This window comes from Myotis brandtii, unplaced genomic scaffold, assembly GCF_000412655.1.
Source record: "Myotis brandtii unplaced genomic scaffold, ASM41265v1 scaffold457, whole genome shotgun sequence".
NCBI lineage: Eukaryota > Metazoa > Chordata > Mammalia > Chiroptera > Vespertilionidae > Myotis > Myotis brandtii.
In genome coordinates this window covers 168,800-196,205 of record NW_005367475.1, presented here as the reverse complement: position 1 = coordinate 196,205, position 27,406 = coordinate 168,800, and the positions used below count along the sequence as shown (strand labels likewise).

Below are 27,406 nucleotides of genomic sequence, written 5' to 3'. Positions count from 1 at the left end.
CAACATAAACTGATGAACAAAAATAGAGCCAGAGGGGAAAAAATAATATTTTAGAATATAATAGAAGTAATCCTATTATTTTCAGATTTTTTTATATTTCTTACAACTTGTGTGATATCATACTATGTTAGTACAGTTTTGGTAACATTATACTTAAAATCCTTTTTTTTCTTAAAATATGTTTATTGCATGTAATATTATATTTATATTTAAGATCATTTTCTTGAATAATTGGTGTTTACTGAATGTAACATTATATTTAAAATCATTTTTCTTGATATATTAATGTTTATTGCATGTATTATATTTAAGATTGCTTTTCTTAAAATATTAATGTTTATTGCATATAACATTATATTTAAAATCATTTTTCTAAATAAAAAATGGATTATTCATGTGAAGAAAAAAGCCAAAACCTCTAGCTAAAAGAGGGGCCAGACTGGAAAGTGGTCAAGGCCCCAGTTCAAAGCCTTAACTCTGTTTTCTATAATTTGTTATTGAACATGATGGCTCCTAACTCCTTTAGCAAGAAACCATCAGATGGACTTGCCCTGGACTTGGATAGCCCCCTGGAGAGCCCAAAGCATAAACCAGTCTAGGTGAACAGGTATGCCCAGTGCAGGTCAACAGTTCTAAGACACACTAATTCATTTTCATTTTAACTCAAGGTTCATTGTTGTGAAGTCAGTTTCTTCCCCCAATCGTATTAGTTCAACTCCTCTGGTGTAAAGGTCATTCATTACCTGTGGTTTTGGTCAGAATGAGGGCAGACATATCCCAGAGCATTCCAGAGCTCAGAGGTTGGAGCCAGTGGGTGCTGACCTTTTAAAGACAAAAGATCCCGTTGCCTTCCAAACAGCAGGCTAAATGGATAGAGAAAGTGACAGCAAAAATCTAACGTGGGCTTTATAAAGTCTAAAAATAGGCACTCGAAGCAGAATGGTTTCTTTCCAGAACAATTTAAAAGTTTCCCTGGGAGGCATCAGGTGTTGTGTAAATAGCAGAGGATAATGGCTTTCTGAGCCATTGGGACGGCAAAGCGCTGGGAGGGCTGCCTGTGCTTAGGCGCCCTGGACAGGTGAGAGAAAGGCTTTTGTTCACAGCCCTGCTGCTGCGTGACAAAGCAGCTTGAAGAAGGTCAGGGCTTGTTTCTGGTGCAGGAGAGCAGTACTGAGAAATAACTCCCTGTTCTTACCTTGCCACACGAACCAACTGGAAGAATAGTAGTCTGTGCACCGATTTTCATTAAAAAGATAGAAAGACAATGAATGAATTAACCCGCTTGCAAGACTAATCAATGCGGATTACTTCTGAAAAGAGACAGTCTTTCCCTAGGTACAGTCCTAATTCTGCATTTACTTAACTCCCATGATTCAAAAGTAAATGCTTGTGCAGAGTCCTACCCAGAAGAGTGACATCATTTGGAAGGTCAAGAGCAGAGACTATGGGACCTGAGTAACATGGTGGGGGCTAGAGTCAGTGTGTCCCTTGGTCACTGGAATGCAGACTCGTCCACAGTCAGGGGGCCCAAGCCCTCTTCCTGCCTCCACCTGCAACTCCCAGCCAAATAATGACTCTCTGGAGTGAGTCCTGGTGAAACTAAGGGTCCTTGTGACTTTGCTTAAATGTAGTTTTAAATCCTATAGCTCTAGAAACCATCTCTCTCCCTCCATCTCTCAGAGGCCTAGCTTCCTTCCTCCCCTGATAGTCAGCAACCCCCAAGGCAGCAGACCTGCTGGATGGTCACACAGTCCACACCTCCAGCAGGCTAACAATAACATCTTGTTTCAGCTCCTGAACCCTAAGATGGAACGACTCCTTGACTACTTTCCCATGAAACAGACAGAGGGATGCTGGAAAGGACCTCAGGGCTGTCCTCAGGACCTGAAAATATGATTCATCACCCTTACCTCACCTCCAACCGATCAGCTCCCAATGGGGCCCCAAACTCCTTAACCCACAGTGCCTTTTGACTTTGCCCTATGTAATCTGTAGCCCACATGCCATCAGGGAGCTCGGGCTTTGAGCATTAGCTTCCCATTGTCCTGGGTGGCACCATTCATAACAAAACAGCCAAGATTTCTCCACTGCAATTCTCGGTGTCTAGTGCTGGGCGCTGGCAGCGCTGGGTGGACCCACTGTCTGTTTGGTAACACTGGCATCAACATACAAGCTCCCCATGTGATTCCAATGCACAGCGGGCTCGAGAATCACTGGCTCTTGGGCCTGAGAGCTCTAAAGCTCCATGCGTACATTTATTTAACTCTGTTTTCCCAGCAGGTTGGGAATTCTCTTGTGTGGCAAGGACAGGAAGAATGTGGGAAATGGAGGAAAAGAAGAAGCAAAGAGATAGAAAACTGCCTTTGGGTCTTGGGATTCACTCTGGATTATCACTGCCTTGAAAGTCACACAACTGCCATTCGTTACAATTTATGGATTATTCATGTGAAGAAAAAAGCCAAAACCTCTAGCTAAAAGAGGGGCCAGACTGGAAAGTGGTCAAGGCCCCAGTTCAAAGCCTTAACTCTGTTTTCTATAATTTGTTATTGAACATGATGGCTCCTAACTCCTTTAGCAAGAAACCATCAGATGGACTTGCCCTGGACTTGGATAGCCCCCTGGAGAGCCCAAAGCATAAACCAGTCTAGGTGAACAGGTATGCCCAGTGCAGGTCAACAGTTCTAAGACACACTAATTCATTTTCATTTTAACTCAAGGTTCATTGTTGTGAAGTCAGTTTCTTCCCCCAATCGTATTAGTTCAACTCCTCTGGTGTAAAGGTCATTCATTACCTGTGGTTTTGGTCAGAATGAGGGCAGACATATCCCAGAGCATTCCAGAGCTCAGAGGTTGGAGCCAGTGGGTGCTGACCTTTTAAAGACAAAAGATCCCGTTGCCTTCCAAACAGCAGGCTAAATGGATAGAGAAAGTGACAGCAAAAATCTAACGTGGGCTTTATAAAGTCTAAAAATAGGCACTCGAAGCAGAATGGTTTCTTTCCAGAACAATTTAAAAGTTTCCCTGGGAGGCATCAGGTGTTGTGTAAATAGCAGAGGATAATGGCTTTCTGAGCCATTGGGACGGCAAAGCGCTGGGAGGGCTGCCTGTGCTTAGGCGCCCTGGACAGGTGAGAGAAAGGCTTTTGTTCACAGCCCTGCTGCTGCGTGACAAAGCAGCTTGAAGAAGGTCAGGGCTTGTTTCTGGTGCAGGAGAGCAGTACTGAGAAATAACTCCCTGTTCTTACCTTGCCACACGAACCAACTGGAAGAATAGTAGTCTGTGCACCGATTTTCATTAAAAAGATAGAAAGACAATGAATGAATTAACCCGCTTGCAAGACTAATCAATGCGGATTACTTCTGAAAAGAGACAGTCTTTCCCTAGGTACAGTCCTAATTCTGCATTTACTTAACTCCCATGATTCAAAAGTAAATGCTTGTGCAGAGTCCTACCCAGAAGAGTGACATCATTTGGAAGGTCAAGAGCAGAGACTATGGGACCTGAGTAACATGGTTGGGGGCTAGATTCAGTGTGTCCCTTGGTCACTGGAATGCAGACTCGTCCACAGTCAGGGGGCCCAGGCCCTCTTCCTGCCTCCACCTGCAACTCCCCGCCAAATAATGACTCTCTGGAGTTAGTCCTGGTGAAACTAAGTGTCCTTGTGACTTTGCTGAAATGTAGTTTTAAATCCTAGAGCTCTAGAAATCATCTCTCTCCCTCCATCTCTGAGGCCTAGCTTCCTTCCTCCCCTGATAGTCAGCAACCCCCAAGGCAGCAGACCTGCTGGATGGTCACACAGTCCACACCTCCAGCAGGCTAACAATAACATCTTGTTTCAGCTCCTGGCTCTCGGGCCCTCGCCTCGGCTGAACGCACACCCTCTGGGAATGCCTTCGCCCCACACTCTACATTCTGAACACTGTTTCTTTTACTCATGTCCAAACTCCCTTTTTTTATCCCTCAGAATATATCTTAAATCCCTACAATGAAGCTCTCTCTGGTTTAAATGGAACCTAAGCAGCAAAAACACACATGAGAGCTAAAACAGGCCTCACACACGTACCCAATTCTTTAGAAAGAAGCAACCGGGCTGCCCTGAGGTAGCAGCCCGTTCACCTTCTCTCTGCCCCGGAACTCTAACCAATGACAAATGAAACACCTTCGGGGGGAGGGGAGGTCTCATTTTTAATGTCATTTTCATATTTGCTTCTTTTTCGTGAGAAAAGAAGATGGCGAATGTCATCATCTCTGAATGTTACAGATATTTCCATCTCATGTGTTGGGTAATTTGATTTTCATAATTAATATTCAAATGTACTCAAGAGAACACAAAACTCTCAGTAATATGTGAGAAGGAAAACAAAAGTAGTCCTACTTTTCTTTCATGTCTAGTCCAGAATATTTTAAGCATTTATATGCAATGAAGTTTATTGAACTTAAACACCAATCATGTCTTTTTTTAGTATCTTTTTTTTTAATTTAAATTCCCTCTTTATGTTTCTTCTGATTTATAAGGACTCTAAAAAAAGACGTATTTTTCCTTCCTAATCCTCCTCCCCCCACCCTCACTGCTGGCATATCTATCTGCTGATTTTCTGCTGGTCTCTCCTAGGATCCTGTCCCCCATCCACCCCACCCCCAATCTGGTTAGGCAACTTTTCCAGGAATGAGCACAGAAGAGAACAAACATCCAGAGTTCCCCTGGTTCCCTGGGCCCCTTTAGAGTCACTATTTGAGGCTGACATGACCAACAAAAACCGTCAGCCACAGAGACAAGGAATCAAATTCTTTCTAGAACCCTCAAGGCAGTAGGGGTCCTGCCCACTGCCTGCTGCTGAAATTCTTTCCAAGCACCTATTGCTTATTTCAGAGATGCGCTTCCCGCGCGAAGACAGGCCTGGCCATTTGGTTGAGAACCCTTGGCCCCAGAAGAGCACCAGGGGCCTGGGCCCAGGGCCTTGTGAAGATCAGGGGTGACCTTCAGCACTGGTGGTGTGCCCAGTGGGTCCCAGTTCCAGATGTAAACACTACACTCAGACCGGCCGTGGGGATGGGGGCAGAGTGCCTGCAAACACACTTGGCTTCGGACTCCAGCTCCGCCATTTATAGCTGTGACTTTAGGCAAAACTTGCACAACCTTTACAATAACTTCTACCTCCTGAGATTGAGGTGATGACTGTGATTTAATTATAATGCATACAACTACAATGTCTCAAAATATAGGAGGTCTCAGACTCTGCTGCTTGGTCTATAAATCACATAACAAGGGACAGAGGTGTCCTGGTGGGAACATGAAGACAGGGGGGGCGTGCGAGTCAGAGGCAAAACTTGCACAACCTTTACAATAACTTCTACCTCCTGAGATTGAGGTGATGACTGTGATTTAATTATAATGCATACAACTACAATGTCTCAAAATATAGGAGGTCTCAGACTCTGCTGCTTGGTCTATAAATCACATAACAAGGGACAGAGGTGTCCTGGTGGGAACATGAAGACAGGGGGGGCGTGCGAGTCAGAGGCTAGATATTATATATATACTAGAGGCCCAGTGCACAAAAATTTGTGCACTCGGGAGGGGAGGGGGGGTCCCTCAGCCCGCCTGTGCCCTAAAACACACATGAGAGCTAAAACAGGCCTCACACACGTACCCAATTCTTTAGAAAGAAGCAACCGGGCTGCCCTGAGGTAGCAGCCCGTTCACCTTCTCTCTGCCCCGGAACTCTAACCAATGACAAATGAAACACCTTCGGGGGGAGGGGAGGTCTCATTTTTAATGTCATTTTCATATTTGCTTCTTTTTCGTGAGAAAAGAAGATGGCGAATGTCATCATCTCTGAATGTTACAGATATTTCCATCTCATGTGTTGGGTAATTTGATTTTCATAATTAATATTCAAATGTACTCAAGAGAACACAAAACTCTCAGTAATATGTGAGAAGGAAAACAAAAGTAGTCCTACTTTTCTTTCATGTCTAGTCCAGAATATTTTAAGCATTTATATGCAATGAAGTTTATTGAACTTAAACACCAATCATGTCTTTTTTTAGTATCTTTTTTTTTAATTTAAATTCCCTCTTTATGTTTCTTCTGATTTATAAGGACTCTAAAAAAAGACGTATTTTTCCTTCCTAATCCTCCTCCCCCCACCCTCACTGCTGGCATATCTATCTGCTGATTTTCTGCTGGTCTCTCCTAGGATCCTGTCCCCCATCCACCCCACCCCCAATCTGGTTAGGCAACTTTTCCAGGAATGAGCACAGAAGAGAACAAACATCCAGAGTTCCCCTGGTTCCCTGGGCCCCTTTAGAGTCACTATTTGAGGCTGACATGACCAACAAAAACCGTCAGCCACAGAGACAAGGAATCAAATTCTTTCTAGAACCCTCAAGGCAGTAGGGGTCCTGCCCACTGCCTGCTGCTGAAATTCTTTCCAAGCACCTATTGCTTATTTCAGAGATGACAGGCCTGGCCATTTGGTTGAGAACCCTCGGCCCCAGAAGAGCACCAGGGGGCTGGGCCCAGGGCCTTGTGAAGATCAGCGGTGACCTTCAGCACTGGTGGTGTGCCCAGTGGGTCCCAGTTCCAGATGTAAACACTACACTCAGACCGGCCGTGGGGATGGGGGCAGAGTGCCTGCAAACACACTTGGCTTCGGACTCCAGCTCCGCCATTTATAGCTGTGACTTTAGGCAAAACTTGCACAACCTTTACAATAACTTCTACCTCCTGAGATTGAGGTGATGACTGTGATTTAATTATAATGCATACAACTACAATGTCTCAAAATATAGGAGGTCTCAGACTCTGCTGCTTGGTCTATAAATCACATAACAAGGGACAGAGGTGTCCTGGTGGGAACATGAAGACGGGGGTGGGGAGGGTGCGAGTCAGAGGCTAGATATTATATATATAATATCTAGTGATTACTCCACTATAGGTCAATTTATAGAACATTCCATTCCCCTGCTGCCAGGTCAGGGGTGACTCAATAAAAGGCAAGTCCTAAAGTTTGCCAGAGCCACCCTCTGTGCTATGAAGGTAAGGTCAGAGCCACCCTCAACAGAGAAAACCTGGCTGAGAACAAAACCATCAGGAAAAGCAGCCGAGGAGGAGGGTGGGTGGGAGAGAACTGGTACTGACACGAAGCAGGAGGCAGCTGGTTTTAATGTACACTCTGTTACTTCCACTCTTTTCTTGATTGTATCCACCAGGGAATGTGTACCCTTCACGTCAGGCCTGCGTGTGTATCCTGTGGATAAACTGACAGAATTGGGAGTGCTGGTTCTAAGTGTGTAGGCCTTTGCCATTTTGAAAATATTTCCAAATTGCTAGAGGCTGTACCTACTTACACAGCCTCCAACCTCAGTTTCTTCCCACTCCTGTCAATACATTGTGCTATTAAAATCTTTTGGCAACAAAATCTTTGAAAATGGTATTTCATTAGAGTTTTGATTGCTATGTATTTTATTGTAAGTGAGGCTAACTATCTCAATGTTTAATTTACACTGGTATTTCCTGCTCCCTGAACTGTCTATTTTTAGCCTCTGATCATTTTTTCAATTAGGCTATTGGTCTTTTTATTGATTTGTAGGAGGACATTAGCTTTCTCTGTGTTAGAAACTGGCCGTATTTCCCCCGGTTTGCCCCTTTCTTAAGTTTATGGTGTATTTTTGCCATGCATACCTTTTGTTGTTGTTGTTGTTAATCCTCACCTGAGGATATTTTTGAAATATTTTTTTTAGGTTATAAAGTGTTTTTGCAGACTTAGAGTATGCCACGTAGAACTTGGGTACATCCAAGTTGATGAAGCAATCTTAAATGGTACCCACAAGGGCAAGGAACAGTCAGCGGTAGAGAGCAGGCCCCCGGGTGCAGTACAGAGATTCAAAGTGAACTCTATCACCCAAATGAGATACTGCGGGAAGAGCTCTCTGCAAGGAGGGTGAGAAGCTGTGGCTCAGGGTACAGGTCATGGTGTTCACCCTCTCTGTTAGAAGGTAAGGCTAGAGCTGCTGTCAACAGAGAAAACCTGGCTGAGAACAGAACCCGCAGAAATAGCAGCTGAGGGGAGAGGGTGGGCGGGCAGGTGGGAGAGCACACTGAAGGATGAGAGCCTGTGGCATCCGCCTAAGGATGCTCTAAGGCCCAACTAAGTCCATGGCGCTGGGCTAATGTTGGCACCAAGGAAGGCCAGCTCCGTACAGGCAACCTGCATCTGAAGTAGTATTATAACCAGTGGCAACACAGGTAACAGGTGTAAGCGTTCTCCAGCCAGGTCTCCCATGGAACGGGTCCGGGGGTGGGAATGGGGGTGGGGGCATGGCTTCCTCTGCAGTTGCCCAAAGACTCAAAGATGAAGCGTGTGCAGAATTTAAGCTCTGAGCAGGCACAGACCCTAACTTCTCCCTGCCCAGTGCCTTCCCTAGTACATGGAACACTGTAGGGCAGTGGTTCTCAACCTTCTGGCCCTTTAAATACAGTTCCTCATGTTGGGACCCAACCATAAAATTATTTTCGTTGCTACTTCATAACTGTAATGTTGCTACTGTTATGAATCATATGTAAATATCTGATATGCAGGATGGTCTTAGGCGACCCCTGTGAAAGGGTCATTCGACCGCCAAAGGGGTCTCGACCCACAGGTTGAGAACCGCTGTTGTAGGGGCTCAAAAGATAATCTGAAAAATCAAGTGTCCCGCTGCAGCAACAGTAAGGGGCCACTGCAGTCACTTCCAGACAAACTATGAGATTATTTTCAGGTCAAGTCCTGGCTGCTCTGGACCTGAAGGGATGATGAGCTGCCCTTCAATACAGTGGTTTCTGAGCATTCTTGTTCTCAAGCTCTATCTGACCACAGGAAAGGCTAAGCTAGAGATACATATGGCGACCTGGAAACATTTCCACAGCGTATTGTGGAGTTATAAACGAGCTAATAAGAGGATACCATGTAATTCTTATGTTGCCCTCCAAACACACACACACACACACACACACACACAAGGTCTGGGGCTATGCTGAGAGCAACTATCTCAGGGTGGAAGGCCGACAGGGGGCTTTTCTTTCTGCCTCATACATGTCTACTGAGATCTCCACAATAAACTTGCACCATTTTCTACATCGCTTAAATACGTACATTTAAACGTAAACCAAAACACTCCCCATGTCTGCCTTTCTGCTTAGCATGCTGAAAAACTATTCCTGACGTGCTGCCCGTTGGCACTGCTGCGCTTCTTTTGAGGGAAAGAAGGAACAAAATTTATCTCTCTCCCTCTCTTCAATGGACTCTCCAACTGTTTTCTTTAATACGTCTGTTATTATTTCACCCTGATTTTAGGCTCTGCTTTCAGTACTTATAACTTCATCAAGCACCGCACTATTATTTTACCATCCTCACTGTTATTAGGGATACTCTAGTACACTCTGCAAATCAAGCCTCGGATTCACCCCAAATGCCCAAGGAGATACAATGAAGCAAGAGGAAGGCAAAGAGCAGGGAGAGGAAGGCTCCTGCGATCCCAGTTAACGCCCTGTACACTGCACGCCTATAGGGCTCACGTTCTCCGCCCATAAGGAGGTAAAGGACCACTCATTCCACTCACATAGCATTTGCTGCTCAGCCAAGATGGTTTTAGGACTTGTTTGTTGATTCATCTGTTTGCTCTGGAGGTTGGCTTTTTTCAGGGAGAGTTGTCTAGAGAAAATACATAGGTCCTGTATTTTGTAGTGTTTTAGCATTATCAGGGGCTGTCACAAGGACACATTATCTCATAAGAACAGGCCTGAGAATAAGTCCTAATGTTTTACACAGGAAAAAAAAAAACACCTCAAGCTGACAAATACTTTAATGTCTCCCCAATTTTTCTGCCCCACTGAAAGCATCCGTGGCTTTCCTCGTTTCTGGGTTTTGTCAGTATTTGCAGACATTCAGAAATGACAGAGAGAGAGAGAGAGAAGGACATTATTGCAAAATGAGTTGGTAAGGGACCCATGCCATTTTCCTCCGTGGGCGTTTGAATCTTCCCCTCCTCTGTTTAAGTAAGTCCTTTGATATAATATACCCACCAAGGCAGACTACCCACAAAGACTCGTGGCTCCTTCCCCTGTCCCCAGTGGAATTTTATCCAAAAAAACCTCGAGCACACCTGAGAGAAAAGTAGCCAATATTGCCTTAAAAATATTTTTAATAAAATCTTAAATAAAAAAAAATTTGAGTTGTGGCTGCTATTGTACTTCAAGGGTCTCTATCATCAATCTAAAAAAGTAATGCTGTCTGCATGCATCATTACAAATTTAGCTACAGGGAAACGATGACAGGAAAAAAATTCAAAACTCTCTCTCATCTTTTCTGAGTCTGTTTTTCATGTCCAGACTGCTTCATTTACTTCTCTTGCAGTACTCAGAACTCCCACAACCTCAGAGAAAACCATATGTAAAGTGTTGTTTTTTTAAATTCCAAAGCCAAATACAAATATGTTTGAGACAATCCACACCTGTTTCCCATAATTTGCATGGATATAGGCAACTGTTTATAATATTTGTTTTTCTATATGAGGAATATCAGTCTGGAAATTCCTCTCTTAAAGAAGACTTAAAGAGTGTTAAAGTTCTGATCCATAAAAATGTGAAACTAGCCCAGCCGGGTGTGGCCCAGTGGTTGAGCTTCGACCCAGGAACCAAGAGGTCACCGGTTTGATTCCGGGTCAGGGCACATGCCCGTGTTGTGGGCTCGGTCCCCAGTGTGAGGCATGCAGGAGGCAGCCAATCAATGATTCTCTCTCATCATTGATATTTCTATCTCTCTCTCCTTCTCCCTTCCTCTCTGAGATATATATATATTTTCTGTGAAACCTCCCTGGTGGATTTGGCTCAGTGGTTGAGCACTGACCTATGAACCAGGAGGTCACCGGTTTGATTCCCAGTCAGGGCACATGCCTGGGTTTCGGGCTCGATCCCCAGTGTAGGGAGTGCAGGAGGCAGCTAATCAATGATTCTCTCTCATCATTGATGTTTCTATCTCTCTCTCCCTGACCCTTCTTCTCTCTGAAATCAATAAAAATATATTTTTAAAAAATGTGAAACTAAAAGTGTACTACTGTTCATTTTGTCTGTGGGACCACACTGGAAATAAAGAATTCCATTTATTCCCAACATCAGTTAATGATTCCTTTGTAGTCCATGGCATTTTATTTTGATGACTCTACAAGTTTAGAAAATTATTGGGCAAAGAAATGGAACTGAAAGGGGGAAATACATGTATGCTATGTATTATCTACTTTATTTTTATTCATTATTTATTTTACTTTTTAATTAAGTTTATTGGGGTGACATTGGTTAATAATACTATGTAGGTTTCAGATATACATTCCTTTGATATATGATCTGTATTTTGCATGGTGTGCCCACCACCCAAAGTGAAATCATTTTTCGTCACCATATATTTGGCCCCCTTTACCTCTGACTACCCCCCCCCCTCCTTCCCTCTGGTAACCACCATACTGCTGTCTGTGTCTATGAGTTTCAATTTTATATCCCACATATGAGTGAAATCATATGGTTCTTAGTTTTTTCTGACTTATTTCACTTAATATTCTCAAGATCCATCCATGTTGTCACAAGTGGTAGTATTTCATCTTTTCTTATTGCTGAGTAGTATTCCATTGTATATAGGTACCACATCATCTTTATCCAATCATCTGTCAAAGGACAGTTGGGTTGTTTCCCTGTATTGGCCATTGTGAATAATGCTTCAATGAACATAGGGATGCATATATCTTTGCAAATAAATGTTTTCAGATTTTTCAGGTAGATACCCAGAATTGCTGAGTCATATGGTAACTTTTTTCTTAATTTTTTGAAGAACCTCCATGCTGTTTTCCATAGTGGCTGTACCAGTTTAGATTCCCTCCAGTAGTGAATGAGGGTTCCTTTTTCTCTACAACCTCCCCAACACTTTTTACTTGTCTTGTTAGTAAAAGCCATTCTAACAGGTGTGAGGTGGTATTTCATTGTAGTATTTTTTTTAATGTTTTTATTTATTTTTTAAAGAGAAAGGAAGGGAGAGAAAGAGAAATGGAAACATTGTTGAGAAACATCAACCGGCTGCTTCCTGCACACCTCTCACTGGGCATCAAGCCTATAAACCGGGCAAGTGCCCTAACCAGGAATCAAACCCAGGAACCTCTTGGTTCATGGGTTGATACTCAACCACTGAACCACACAGGCCAGGCTCATTGTAGTTTTTATATGCATTTCCCTAATGAAAGAAAAAATAGACCCTGTATTTATACAGTGTTTTGGCATTATCAGAGGGTGTCACAAGGACACATTATCTCATAAGAACAGTCCTAACAGCCCTGAGAATAAGTCCTAAGGTCTCAAACAGGAAGAAAAAAAAAACATACCAAGTGAAGTTGAGCATCTTTTCATATGTCTGTTGGCCATTTGTACATCTACTCGGGAGAAATGTCTGTTCAAATCATCTGCCCAGTTTTTAGTTGGGTTTTTTGTTTGGTGTTGAGTTGTATGAGTTCTTTAGTACAGTCTACTTTAAAACCAACTCTGCAAAAAGTAGGAACTGCTTAAAGTAAAAGCATTCATTCCTCTGCATAACTGTCACTATTTTGGGAAGGATTTAAGCATCTGCCAAAACAAACATAATGTAAATTTAAAAATTTTTTAAATTTATTTTTAAAAAAGAACTTAAAGGATTATTAAATTTGAATATTATTTTTACAATTCAGAACAAAAACGCATCTGATGATCTGACCACCAGAGGGAGCTATAACTCCCCCGAATACACCTCAGTGGAGCCACTCCTGGAGCCTTGTTAGGATGCTTTGGAATTCCTCCCCTCCAGTGAACTTACATGGACAGAGTGGTTAAGGGTGAGGCATCCCCTGAAGTTAAAGATGTTGTGGTAAGATGGAAGTTGGAAGGAGCAAGAAATAATGTGGTATGTGCTAGTAGAGAATTTCTATATTATTAAAATTTATAACCTACATATTGTAAAAAATGAGGGTCATAAAGATACATACAGAACAATAAAATAAACAAGAATAAAATGAGAGGGTAAGAAAATATGGGCACTCATAAATCACTGGTAGAGTACAAAAGCAGGGAAAATAAATTCAGCCAAGTGGCAGGGAGGGTGCCAAGAGCCATGGGATTGTGCATTTTAAAGGGGTGGGCAGGGTAAAAGCAGTCACGGATTGGGTGGCCCTGGGCCAATGTGGGATGACAGTGGGGCACAAGGCTGAAGATCTAGCAGAGGAAAATCCGAACACCACACCATGCATGAGCAACCTCGGACAGATGCACAGGGTGAGCGAACAAAGCCAGTCCCCCACACCTGGACAAGGTGGGTGCAGAGGCAGGGAAACCTGCCTCGGGAGATCTCACAAATGAAAACAACTCAGTTGTACAGAAGGGGAGCTGGTGGTCGTTCTGGGGACCAGCAAAGGCCCAGAGGAGGAAGAGCGTAACCTCTGAAGGGTGTACAGGGCTGAGCATGGAGGATGCCACGGCCAAGAGATGCACGGGAGGACACTCGCATTAAGGAGCCAGGACCTTGATCTGAGGCAGTGAGTGATGGCTGAACGGTAGCAGAATATAGTCTATGTTTGAGAGAGAGAATTCTGTATGTATATATGCAGAGGGCCCGGGAGGAGAGGGCAGATGTGAACAGCATTTGGGAATTCCTCTATAGAGACACTGAGACCAGGTGTGGGCGGAGGTATGAGAGAAACAAGGACAACTCTTGGGTTCCTAGCTGGGACGCCTGGATAGACAGTGGAGCCACCAGCTGAGACAGATAATTCCAGAGAAAGAACAGTTTCAAATACTTTGACATCCAGGCTAAGAAACTGTGGAAGGGCCAACGAAGATCCTGAGTTGTGTGGTCTCACTAGTCATTCAAACCTCATTTCCAGGCGACAGTGGTTTGACAATTTTTTTAATAACACGGAGAAAATGAAATCACACTACAGGGAGCCAAGCCAGTAACCCACTCTGGAAGAAAGGAATTTGAACATTTCTCTTTTACTGTCCAGGCTGTCCAGATAACATGTAAAATCACTTGGACAAAATTAAAGGCAATGGTGGCAATGAACTCTCAAGTCAGGACTAGAGAGAGAGTGAGAGAGAGAGCGCGCGAGAGAGAGAGAGAGAGAGAGCGCAATATACAACCAATAGTATTTTCTTGCTAGCAAAAAGGAAAGAAACTAAAGTTATAAGATTCATCCATTTTTATTTTTCAACAAGTTACCCCCAAACTTGAAATATATCTTTCAAATGCATCTCTTCTTTCCCACCATGAATGCCCAATTTCAAGCATCTAAACATAACAGTGACTCAAAACAGTAATCAGTTCTTCAACGAGGGAAGCAAACAATGGACCTACAACAATGAAGGACAGAAATGCCAACAGCCCTTGAAGCATGTCTGCCACCCATTCCTCTCTGTGCCAGAAGGAAGGGGAGCACACTCATTTTGAGGTGGGCATATTTTACATCACTTGTGTTAGTATAATACAGTAGGAATGCCAGTCCTCTTTTTTATTCATCCTTATCCGAGGACATTTTCATTGATTTTTAGAGAGAGGGAAAGGGGAGAAAGGGAGGGAGAGAGCATCCATGTGAGAGAGAGACAAACATTGGTAGGCCTCTTCCAGCAGGTGCTATGACTGGGGCTGGGGATTGAACCAGCAACCCAGGTAGCGCCCTGACTTGAAATCAAACCCACAACCCTTCGGTGCATAGAATGATGTTCCCACCAACTGAGCCACACCAGCCAGGGCGCCAGTCCTTTGAGTAGTTCACTGAGAAAGTTACACATTGCAGATTCCTTATTAAACATGACTTGCACTAAGGTCATAGCCTAAGAAATAGTCAGTAGAGAAAACAGGCAATATTTTAATTGTAATGCACCAATTTAAAGTACTGTCTGCATCTGCTTGTATGCCTACAAATTCAATTTTATTGATTCATGTGTACCTATGTAAAGCAGTGAGAATCATTTTCTCTAAGATGAAACATTTACAGTTTATTTATTTGTAGACTTTACAATACACAGTGCATCTGTAAAAAAAAGTGTCATAAGCTATGGTATATTGTAAGCATGCTGCCCTTGAAGAGAAAAGAAAAAACATAAAAAGCTATTGTAATATCTAGGAACCCACTCCTCCCTCCCCTAAAAAGTCAGTACTGGCTGAATTCCTGTCTGTCACTGACCAACCAGCAGCTCAATGAAATAGTTTAATCTGGAATCCTGACCAAATGATACTGGCACTCCCAGATCCAAATATGTATGTTGCAGAGAATCAGTAGCTCACACCCTTGAGGGTGACACACGATGGCCCATGGGCCACTGGCAAACAGCCCCACTCTGTTTATATACCATCCTGGCTGCTCTTGCACTATCTCAGAGCCCGTAAGTCCTGCAAAGCCTCAGCTATTCACTCTCTGGCCCTTTATAGAGCAAGTCTGCTGGCCCCGATTTAGATGAATCCCCGCAGCACTTGAGAAAGGTTGTATTTACCGTTTCAAACCTGCCAGCTCGGTTAATCCTATCAGCAGTCTTAAAGACCTCATTTTCCAGGCCCCTCCCCCAAATATAAACATGAAGTAGAAATAATTTTAGGAAATCTTTGACAGTGTTTCTTAGAACATGAAATAACATCACATAGGAGCTATGTGTCTGAGAAATAGACTATTTGGGGCTTCCGGACATAGGAGCCCAAACTGGATTCTGGGCTGTGTATTTTCCAAAGCATTATTCCCAGGTAGGAGAATATTTTCACCTTCAGTAAGGGCGTTTTTATTGATGCAGATGCATAGTGAGCCCGGAGAGCATCATTCCCAAGGCCTCCCGGAGGCCCAACCGCTGAGAATGGTTGGCGAGCTACCCTTGCCCTAAACCTCAGGGAACCATTAGCGGAGAGAGAGAAACGTCTCCCTCACTCCTCTGGTGATGAAACGACAGCAGTCCTCCGCCATCAGAACGCCAGACCGCCTGGTAGTACCTACCAGCCTCGTCTCTGAAGGCTTGGTTTTTAGCTCAATTTTTGTAAAACAGATTTTCTTCATTATCTTATACATTCAGAGATGTTTTCATTTCTGGCTCATCTCACACTGGCAACATTCCCTTCTTTAGACTCTTTCCTATCTCCCCCAAAAAGGAAAACAGTGGGACAAATATAGACTGCTTGTAGATAAAGCCAGAGTAAAGATATTGGGTGAGGGGTGGAGGACGGATACAGAGACCTGCAGCTAAGGAATGAAGGACAGGAAGGAGCAAGGAGCAGCAGGCAGCAGGGGGAGACAGAGGAAAGGGCTGGGGGCCCAGGACACACCAATGCCAGGCAGGAGACTCAAAGTTCACCAATCCCCAGAGGTGTCTTGGGATTTCTGCCACCACTGGCAACTGGAAGTACCCACAACTCTTCTGCTGCTTTCTAATTTTCCCATTTTCCCAGGCTCCACTCTGACCAGAGGAATAAAATTTATCAAGCATCCACCATGTGTGGAGCCATCCTCATCTTCCTGACACATCAGATTCTCGGTCCTACAGACACAGGGGCCAGAGCATCCATGTAGATGGATAAGAATGAGGGCAAGAAGGCCTACAATGCTCCTCCGCTCTCTGTCAAATCCCTGGCAGAACCAAGGCTCCCTCCATGGTGATACCTACATATCCATGCATCAGAGTCGAGGCAAAGGAGCGGATTCTGAATGAGGGATTCTGGTTCACGTGACATCAGGGAACGAACGGTATGGCAATGCGGCCTGTCTACTTCACCCCTTCATTTACCAAAACTGCAAAGACGCAAAGACCAATTTAAACTGACCAGATATTCCCTGCATTCCCGATTAGCCTTTTTTATTGGTTCACAATCATTTTCTAAATATCCATCATTATGGCACTGGCTATGCTCAGCAGGCCGTGGGGCCTGATGCACACATGCTGGCCCTCAGGACGAACCCACTGCCCTCTGGGAAACATGGTGGCCCAAATGGTGTACCCTCTATGACTGACATTTTAACAGGATGTTGCATGCATCCAAACATTCAAAAACCAGGAGGTAAACACAAATATGTAAGATGTGTGTGGTTGTTACAGAAGTAGAAGAGGTTTTCATTTGGGAGGAGAGGGTTAATATTCTTTAACATCATTTCAGGGTTTGGGGGAGGGGAGGAGTACAATCAGAATAGTCTGAGAGTTAGGTTCTCTGGGGCTCTCTCTCAGGAGTAATTGCATGAGCTCCTCGGTGCAGGGATTGGAAGACAAGTACTTCTGGGCTCCCAGGCCATTAGTGTAGATGTGATTCTTACAACACCCTGGGTAGCTAGGGCTGCTCAATTAAGCCTCCATAGATTTGCAAGGAGCCTGCAGAGCATGAACACTGTCCCAGCAGAGGGGAAGGTGCTCGGCCCAGCCTAAGTGGGAGAGGGTGCTGTGGGGGAAGGCGGGCAGAGAGCAGCTCTGCAAGCCAAAGGCTACCCAGTGAGGGGTCAAACCAAATGCCCGCCCCTCCCCCTCAGAGCCATGTCAGTTGGGGAGGCAGCCACTTGGACCCAGGAGGTGTAGGGTGTCCAGCTCCATAGAAAAGGCATATCCAGCAGACACCTCCAGCCACGTGACCTTGCAAGGATGCAGGCCCAGTGTGTCTACATTGCTGAGATTTTCCAGAAACCTGGGAATCTGGATATTTCATATGAAATCTCCTACATGTTGACTCAGGATTTCTCTGTTTTAGTGCTCCATGGGCCAAATAAACACCTGTTGGCTCAGTCTAGTTCCTGGGGACACACAGTTTTCCAACTCTGGCTTCAGAGTGTCTTAGAAGTGCTCCCAAATTAGTGAGGGGACTCTCAAGTCTCAAGGGTTCTCTATTAAAGGAGACTTATTCTGTGCAATGTTTTCAAAAAGGGTGAGGAAAAAGCCACAACTTCTAATCCTTTGGGAGAAAAAGTAAATTAATATTTAAAATTTCCATGTGTATAGTGGATAGCCAAAACATCACCTCACCCACTTCTTGCTTGGGGCGGGGGGGAGATATAACTTAACAGTGAAGGGAACAGATGGACCCCACATTACCCCAGGGATCAAGTTCAGCACCACTGATTAAGGGGCGACCAGACATTGTGTCCCTCTCCTGAGCAGACAGCATCCCCATTCCTGTCCCCAGTGTTTAAACTGAATTTGGTCAAGGCTTCAGATCCAACTTGTAATACACAGGAACCCCAGGAGAAACAAGAGCACATTCCATGAAACCACAGGAAACAAATCAGATGTGATGAGTGAGACAACCTACTGACAGTTCAACATCATGTAAAAGGGGGAGACAACTGCTCTAGATTAACAGGGTCTTAAGAGACCTACCAACTAAATGCAATACAAGATTCTCAATTGAATTCACATGTAAACAGCCCAATTGTAAAAGGCATTTTAGGGGCAGTTGGGGAAACTCAGATAATGGCTGGGTAATAGAGTCCATTACGCCATTACTGATCATTTAGCGAAAATTGTATTGTGGTTACATAGGAATACGTTCTTGTTTTTTTAGAGATGCAGGCTGAGTATTTAGGGGCTAAATGTCATAATGTCTGTAATTCATTTTTGAATACTTCAGCAAGAAAAAAAAGATGAAGCAAATACAGCAAAATGTTAACAACTGAAATCTAGACGACAGGATGGAGGCGAGCTGGTGCCACGGAGCCATCGCCACGCGGCGTGCAGCCTCCATCAGCCTCCATCGCTCACTACAGAGGGACTTCTTGCCTCGTCCCTCCAATGCCCTTGAGGCTGTGTGTGTTTTAAATTTCAAATCACCAGCTGCCAAAAGAAAAAATGACAGCAACCCAACCAGGTATAATTTGATGCTGAAAACCCAACATACAAAATAAAGAAGCAACTGTGAAGTGAGCGCCCTGGAACCTTCTGCATGAAATTCTAGAGTTGGTGAGTCGTAGCCAGCCTTGCTCAATGTGAAAGAGCAGCTCAACTGTCGCAAATGCATTCATTCTAAGTCACCTAAATGAAGGCTGCTCATAATTGAGGAAAATGGGGGGGCGGGGGGGGGGCAAGAACTTGTATTAAAATGACCCTATTCAGTTAACTGTTTAGGCACAAGGTTAAATGTCTTGAGATACAAGCATAACTGAAAAAGAATAAAGCTTGAAACTCAAACAGATATTCTAAGCTTTTTTGAAAAAAAATTTTAATCTTATTTAGCAAAGTACATCTATTCTAAATCTAATGCCTGATCATACAATTCTAAGAACTTGGTCAGCTGCCATCAAATACACTGGCCAGTCCTTTAAATCTGCTTTAAAAAAGTAAAACTGTCATCAAATCTCAGGTTTTAGAAGGACCCGCACAGTCACCTAGACCAGCAGTCGCCAACCGGTGGTCCATGGACCACTGGTGGTCCGTGAGGTCCTAAAGGTTGGCGACCGCTGATCTAGACCAACAGCCCATCCACAACTGGACTTTTGTCATTCAAGAACAGTGTTAACCTACCACTGGAAAGAACACTGATAAATCTGGATCTTTCGGTTCCAGCACTCACTATAGAGCTGTTTCTTCTTGGGCTGATGACAATCCTTCTGAACCTCAACATTGTCACCTAGAAAAGGGAGGTGAGTACCCTCCTCATAAAGCTTGGGCAGTATCAGTGACACTGTCACATTCCCCACTGTGCCAGCTATCCCGGAAGCACTCCAAACAGCCTGAAAATAACTTGTACTAATACCTCGCTCAATTCACAGCTCTATAACTTACTAGAGGTATAGCCTTTACAACTTAGCTAATCTTTTATATCCCAGTTTCCTTATGGGCAAAGTGGGGAGAACAATAGTACCTGCTGCATAAAACAGTTGGGAGAATCAAATGAGCTCCGGTGTAAATAGCTCAAACTGTGCCAGGCACATCGAGGCATTCAATAAACATGAGCCCCTCCTTCCTCGCACCCCATTTTAAGAAAGCATACTCTAAGGAAAATAGATAGAGGGTCCTCAAAACATTAAAAATAGAATTACCTCCCTAACCGGCTTGGCTCAGTGGATAGAGCATCGGCCTGCGGACTCAAGGGTCCCAGGTTCGATTCCGGTCAAGGCCATGTACCTTGGTTGCAGGCACATCCCCAGTAGGGAGTGTGCAGGAGGCAGCTGATCGATGTTTCTCTCTCATCGATGTTTCTAACTCTCTATCCCTCTTCTTTCCTCTCTGTGAAAACTCAATAAAATATATATATTTTTTAAAAATAAAATTACCTTATGTCCCAGCAATTCCACTTCTGGGTATTTATCTGAAAAATCCAAAACACTAATTTGAAAAGATATATAGAATGTCCCCAAAAATGTATTCACATACTTTGAATAAAGGCAGTGTTTATTAAAATACATTTAATTGTCAAAACTAAGCTATCAGCTATTAAAGTGTGTATACATTTTTGAGACACCCTATGTTCATTACAGCATTATTTACGATAGCCAACATATGGAAGCAACCTAAGTTATTTATCATTAGATGAATGGATAAAAAAGATATGGTACATATACACAATGGAATATTATTCAGCCATCACAAAGGAATGAAATCTTGCCATCTGCAACAACATGGATGAACCTAGAGTATTATGCTAAGTCACACAGAGAAAGACAAATACCATATGATTTCACTTATATGTAGAATCTAAAAAAAAAATAACTCATAGATACAGAAAAACTAATGGTTACCAGATGGGAGGTGGGTTGGAGAGCTGGGTGAAAAAGGTATTAAACATACAAATTGGTAGTCACAACATAGTCACAGGGGTGTAAAGTAGAGTGCAGGGAATATAGTCAATAATACTGTAATAATTACGTATGGTGTCAGATGGACACTAGACTTACTGGAGTGAACACTTCCTAAGTTACATAAGTGTCTAATCACAATGTTGTACATCTGAAACTAATATAATATTGTATGTCAACTATAATTTAAAAATTTTAAGAAGAAAGAAAGCATGATTTACTTATCCCAAACTGTACACCTCTTTGTGGCCAAACACCAGGACTCATCCCTGCCACAATAGAACGTGTCTAAAAGGTTCCCCTATAAATCCAGATGTCCTGCTGACCCTGACTATAACTGCTGGTGAGGTTCCTGACCAAGGCCTCACTTCTCCTGTGTGCAATGACAGCTGGGCTGACCAGGGGTCTTGACCTTCCATTGCAGCCACAGCCAGGCCTCAGGCACCCCATGGAGAAGTTTATGATTGCACCAGCACAAGAGAGCGTGTTCCTTCTGTGGGGTTTGACGTTGTAATTTTGCACAGACATCAGCATCCATTGGAGATCACCCGCACCTGCCATTCTACCGACTCTCTGAATCCTTTTCTGACACCAGCCTTTGCTCTTGCCATCACCTCCCTTTCCTGCGCTCACCTTTTATGTCCTAGGCAGGCCTCCTTCCCTGGTTTGCAGGGAGCCTTTGTGAGAATTAAAGGGAGCCCAGGATGGCAGGGTGTGGGTGAGGGAGATGCCTGATAAGCTAATGGCACCTCCGTGAGAATTGGGAAGAGTGGCCTTTCCTTGGCTGGCAACCCTGTGCCACAGCCTCCCCTAATTAGATTCTACTTATTGAATTCAAGTCCATTTATAGGGAAACTGCCAGGTGCCAAGATCTCTGGGCTTACTGACAGGAATAAGAAGGGCTGTAGCCTCTGAGCCAACCAACTCTGCTAAGGCGGGGCTGGAGGGAGGAGGAGGAGGAAGCTCACGGAGCCACCACAGCCCAAGGACTAGAGTTGTTTTGTCCTCTCAGGCTGGATTTGATGGGGGCAGGCAGTGGGGAGCTCAGGAGGGGTGCTGCCTGCCATCTGCACTGGCCCAGGAGTGAGTCGTGCCAGAAAGGATGTGAGGAGACTCCATGCCGAGGGGAAAACATAAGCAAAGGCGACATGGCAGATTTAGAGAACGGTGAGCTTTCAGTGCAGGGGCAGGAAAAGGAGGGAGGCCTTCTGTGTCAGGCTGAGGCCCCCAAACCAGAGGGTCACTACAGGGGACAGTGCAGGGGACTCGCAGATGATCCAGTGCTGTAATGAGGGGACTGCAGAGTAGCCACCCTGCTCGTGGTGAAACCCCACAAGTTATGCCAGGGCAGGGGCAAGTCACTGTTCTAGCACTGTCAGCTTATGTGCCCCGGGCAAGCAGCAACCTCTCTGGACTTAATCAGTTAACTGCCATGCATCCAAAATGGAAACCATCCCCATACACCACGATATTTTGAATTTAATTTTAAAAATCCGCCACTTGCGTCTATAGATGCTTATGGCATACAAAGGGTTAAGCTTTGTCAACCATAGGACAGGAAAGCTGGACTGGGACGTAATGTCTCCTCTGTGTCTGAAGTTCAAAAGGTCTTTGTTCTTCAAAATCTAGTTCCAATCCTGTCCCCAGTGGCTCTAACCTCACTCTGCTACCAGTTTAACATGTAACGCAGCACACTGCAGAGGGCCAACAGGAACAAAAAGATCCCACATGAATACCGGGTGCAAAACTCTAAATAAAAAAAGCTGAGACACCAGAAAGATCGGCTGTTTCCCTGCTAGAAGTCACCAAATGCCTCCAAATTACAAAATCTCTTCATTCAGACTGTCTATGCCAAGGAATTATGCAGGTTTCTTAGGAACAAAATGACACTTGCATTCTTCCCTAAACTAGGAATATTTTTTTAAAAAAAATAATATATTAAGATAAGCACAGACTTATTCCCAAACTGTATTTTTCCACTGCAAAAAACCAGAAACATCAGAATCAATTTCCTCATGAAGTCAACCCATAGGAAGGACTAGCCTGCTGACCACTGTAGTGGTACAAGGTCTAGGCCCTGGTGCAAATTGTGGTCTCTGGGCCAGCGCTTCAGCATCACCAACTTGATCAGAATTTGCAGGGGGACCCAGCAATCTCTGTTTGATGAAGGCCTCCAGACAATCCTGCTGCTGAACCAAAACAGTGCTTAAGGTTAGCAAGCCAAAAAAGACTACAAAATAAAGTCAACATACCTGGCTCCAAAGATGTCTTTTTTGGCGAGATCAATTCCAGAAACAACTTTCACTCTCAGAACACGCGATTCTCCCTGTTGGAGGGGGAAAAAAATACATTAAAATAATGGACTTCAATGGATCGTACTCTCACCCAATGTGCAAAGTCAATGATTCCTCTTCAGGCCAGAACAGAAATATAGAGCAAACCAATTCAAGCATAGGTCACTGCTCCCTACACAGAAGTTCAAAAAGCTACATTCCAGTTCAAAATTCTACTGACCCTAGAAATTCAGAGCATCCAGATGAAGTGAGCACAAGTTTGATTCAAACTAGGTCATGCAGATCAATTATTTTTGCACTGATAGGAAGAATTTCCCAGCTGTGCCAAGAATACAACCACACACATGAAACCACCTAGATAAATGCCCAAATGAAACAAGGTAGCATAAATTTAGTAAATAATTCTTCCTTTGGGGTATATGTATTTGTATGAGTGGCCTGAGATAGAAAGGAATTTCATGTGGTAAGATAGTTCTTCAACATTATGATTTCAAAATGTCAGTGCTGGCAAGCAAACATAATTCCTCAGTTCCAGTAAAAAGACCATCCTAAATGGAAGTCTTGCCAAATCATCTCAGAAATCATTCATTCATTCATCTGCTTATTCATGCATTCATTCCAACATTTCCCAAGAGCTCCTATGCATCTGGCATTGAGCTAGACCAGCCGTGGGCAAACTACGGCCCTGCCGCGGGCCGGATCTGGCCCGTTTGAAATGAATAAAACTAAAAAAAAAAAAAAGACCATACCCTTTTATGTAATGATGTTTACTTTGAATTTATATTAGTTCACACAAACACTCCATCCATGCTTTTGTTCCGGCCCTCCGGTCCAGTTTAAGAACCCACTGTGGCCCTCGAGTCAAAAAGTTTGCCCACCCCTGAGCTAGACCTTGAAAACAGGCATGAACATACTTGTGGTCTGCTCAGTGACGAGACCAACGGCACAGGACCCAGTGATGGCACCTGCCAAAGGGCGTGGGTTGGAGAAGCAGTTAAGGCTACGACATTCAGAAAAGATGAGCAGGCTCAGAAGGAGGTGGCAGGCAGAAGTCCAGGATAACTCTCATGTTTCTAGTTTGGGTCACTAAGTGTTAACATAAACTAAAATAGAGGGTTAAGTTGAATTCAAGGAGCTTATGAAACAACCAGTTGTAAAAAAATAAATGACTAAATTCATAAATGGGAGAGATGTCTAGTATGGGATAGACCTGGGCATTATTCATGTAGAGTTGGTAATTACAACTAGAAGCCAGTGGAAAGTTATCAAAAAAGACTGTGTGCGTGTGCGTGTGTGTGTGTGTGTGTGTGTGTGTGTGTGTGTGTGTGTGTGGCGGGGGATGACCAGAGATGAAGCCCTTCGGGACATAAGCACTAAGGAGGAAGAGAGAAGTACTCTGAAATTCATCTACCCCATGTTTAGTAAACACCTAGGCAGGAAAAGAAAACCTAAATGATTGTGTAGATCATGTCATGTGAAAGGGGACAAAAGCAAGGAGAAATAAAACACGAAGAGATCAGGAGGCTGAAGCTTTGTCAATCAGCCAGTGGATCTAACAGGCATACGCGCCATCAGACCCAGCGCAGTATCATTTACGTTCCAGGATTCTTCCTGCCATTCAACCACTCTCCCACCATCCAGCCCAGGGGTGGGCAAACTTTTTGACTCGAGGGCCACAATGGGTTCTTAAACTGGACCGGAGGGCCGGAACAAAAGCATGGATGGAGTGTTTGTGTGAACTAATATAAATTCAAAGTAAACATCATTACATAAAAGGGTATGGTCTTTTTTTTTTTTTTAGTTTTTTTCATTTCAAGGGGGTCGGTTCCGGCCCACGGGCCATAGTTTGCCCACGGCTGATCCAGCCTGACACAAGGCCGCTCACACACAGACACAGCAGGGCACCAGTGTGGTTCAGAGAAGCTTCTCAACCTGTGTGTGTTTACAATCACTTGCAAACGAAGCCTGCACTCATGTCTCTCAGGATGGAATGTGTTTGGCAGCCTTCACGAAAGGATTAAGACAAGACAGGAATAACTACTACACACCAGAGTGTCCCCAAGTGTTTACCAAAGCCCCAGGTCCTGTGCTCCTCCCTTTGTTCCTGTAACTGCCGGACTGACTGCCCTGGCCTTTCTCTTACACACTCACCTCATGGACCCTTGTCAAGGATTCCTTCTCAGCACAGATGTTATTTAGGGTGATATCTGGCTCTGTTCTGCCTCTCACAGCAGGCATCTCCCATGGTCAACTCAGTTAGGGAATGTCACCGTGAAAGTATTTTTTTACACAAAGATCCCAATTTGGCAACACATGTGTGTAGAGTTCATAGCACACCTGGGAAACGTTTACGGCCCATTAGTGCTCATAGCATATAAACTGAGAACCATGGGTTGAAAGGAAATCCTTGTCTGCCAGCTAAGGGGTTAAAGACTTTGCTTGAGATGCAGTGAGGAATCATTCAGAAGAAGAAAGGGAGGACAGGGAATGGATTGTCTCTGTCTCCCTGCTAAGCAGTAACTCCTGATAACTGACTCAGGCTGAGCAGCAGGGCAGTTTCCACACCTAGCCTTGCACTTGGAACTAATTTGGGGGAGACAAAGAAGGGACTGGGTTTAGGATGGAAACCAAGATACAGTCACCAGTCACAGCAGAAAACAAGAATTCTGGTAAGAAACCATCTCTTTGTCATGTACCCCTTGGAATTCTCAGAAATCCTGGGCAGTGCCCTATACACAAAACTGGGTAGGGGCTTGACTGAACCTTGTCTGGGTTTGAAGGAACAGGATAAGCCCAGCTAATACCTGGTTGCTTTAGGTTCGCATTAACGTTGGATGAATGTTCTTACATTGGGTGTATGGAGCTACTTTCCAAAGGCATATATTTTAAAATCAGCAAACATTAATAAATGAATAAAAAATAAATGTAAGTAAAGGAATAACTAACATTTTACGGAAACTGATTTACTCATTTAGTAAGCATGAGCACCAGTTCTAAGATCTAGGGATACAATAACATGGAGAAAACACCCCGCCCTACCCGTCCCACATCCTAGTGTTACTGAGAGTGCATTATATAAGAGCTCTCAACTGTATCAGCAAACAAGTCAGAAGAATCTGCAGGGCACATGGAAATACAGAATGGTAATAATTTTAAGTGCTTTATTGAGCACTTAAACATTTTGTACACACACCCTTTCATTAAACAAATCCTCACTTAGGAATCAATCCTAAGAAATAAGCACAGATACGTATGAAACACAAACCAAAAAAAAACTAGCTAAAAGGACAGTCCCCACAGCAATTTTTTTGTAAGTGAAAGAAATCTAAAAATCCCTCAAAAGTGGACAGCTAATTGTTTATAGCAATTCAGTGCAATGGGCTATAGTATAATCATTAGAAATATGTGTGAATCTGCAACAACCTTCATTCATTCCACAAGTATATACTAAGTTCCCACCATCGTGTGCCAGACTCATGACCTGGGGGATACGGATATGAGCAAGATGGAGTTCCAGCCTCAAGGAACCCACAATCTAGAAGACAGACAAACAGATTATAAATACACAATGCAAACAAACAAGCAGGGTAATTTCTGAAGCTGATAAGTGCTTTGATGACACGATGACAGTTAAATATAAGCAACTAAGTAGAGGGAAAGGGGGAGGCTATTTTTTTTTAATATATTTTATTGATTTTTTACAGAGAGGAAGGGAGAGGGATAGAGAGTTAAAAACATCAATGAGAGAGAAACATCAATCAGCTGCCTCCTGCACACCCCCTACTGGGGATGTACCCACAATCACGGTACATGACCTTGACCAGAATCGAACCTAGGACCCTTCAGTCCGCAGGCTGACACTCTATCCACTGAGCCAAACCGGTTAGGGCAGGGGGAGGCTATTTATAACTGGTGGTCAGGAAAGGCCTCTTTGGAGAGGAGACAGTTGAGCTGAAACCTGAAGGATATAGAAGGTGGTCATGAGGGAGGGCAGGTCATGCAGGGGTGCCAGCAAGTCCCAAGGCCTACAGGGGGGAGGGGGGTGGAATCTGGCCCTACAGGGGGAGGCCAGCATGGCACAGTGGGGCCAGAGATGCGAGGCCAGCCTCACTTGATAGAGGGTGGGCATTATTCCAACACACCCCCTCTCCCCAATGCCCCCTTGGAAAGTTTCAAGAAGGGGACTGACAAAATTTGACTTAAGTTTTTTTTTTTTAATTAAATCCTTATTGTTCAAATTATTACAGTTGTTCATCCTTTTTCCCCCCATAGCTCCCCTCAACCCGGTCCCCACCCCACCCCACCCTCTGCCCTTA

The 27,406-nt window shown here is 44.0% G+C and overlaps 1 protein-coding gene across 4 annotated transcripts in view; it reads right to left on the bottom strand.

Moving 5' to 3' along the window:
* Positions 1 to 27,406, bottom strand: part of NEDD4L (neural precursor cell expressed, developmentally down-regulated 4-like, E3 ubiquitin protein ligase) — a 226,330-nt gene that overhangs the window by 178,758 nt on the left and 20,166 nt on the right. For 2 of the 4 annotated variants that reach the window (XM_005875279.2, XM_005875282.2), the window contains exons 1-2: positions 25,242 to 25,405; positions 23,049 to 23,122 (exon numbers count right to left, since the gene is read on the bottom strand). In XM_005875279.2, coding sequence (XP_005875341.2) covers positions 23,049 to 23,122; positions 25,242 to 25,328 — 161 coding nt within the window. In that variant the 5' untranslated portion in view covers positions 25,329 to 25,405. Of the gene's footprint in view, positions 1 to 23,048; positions 23,123 to 25,241; positions 25,406 to 27,406 lie in introns of those variants that run through there. The other 2 variants (XM_005875280.2, XM_014546927.1) reach the window with 2 other exon arrangements.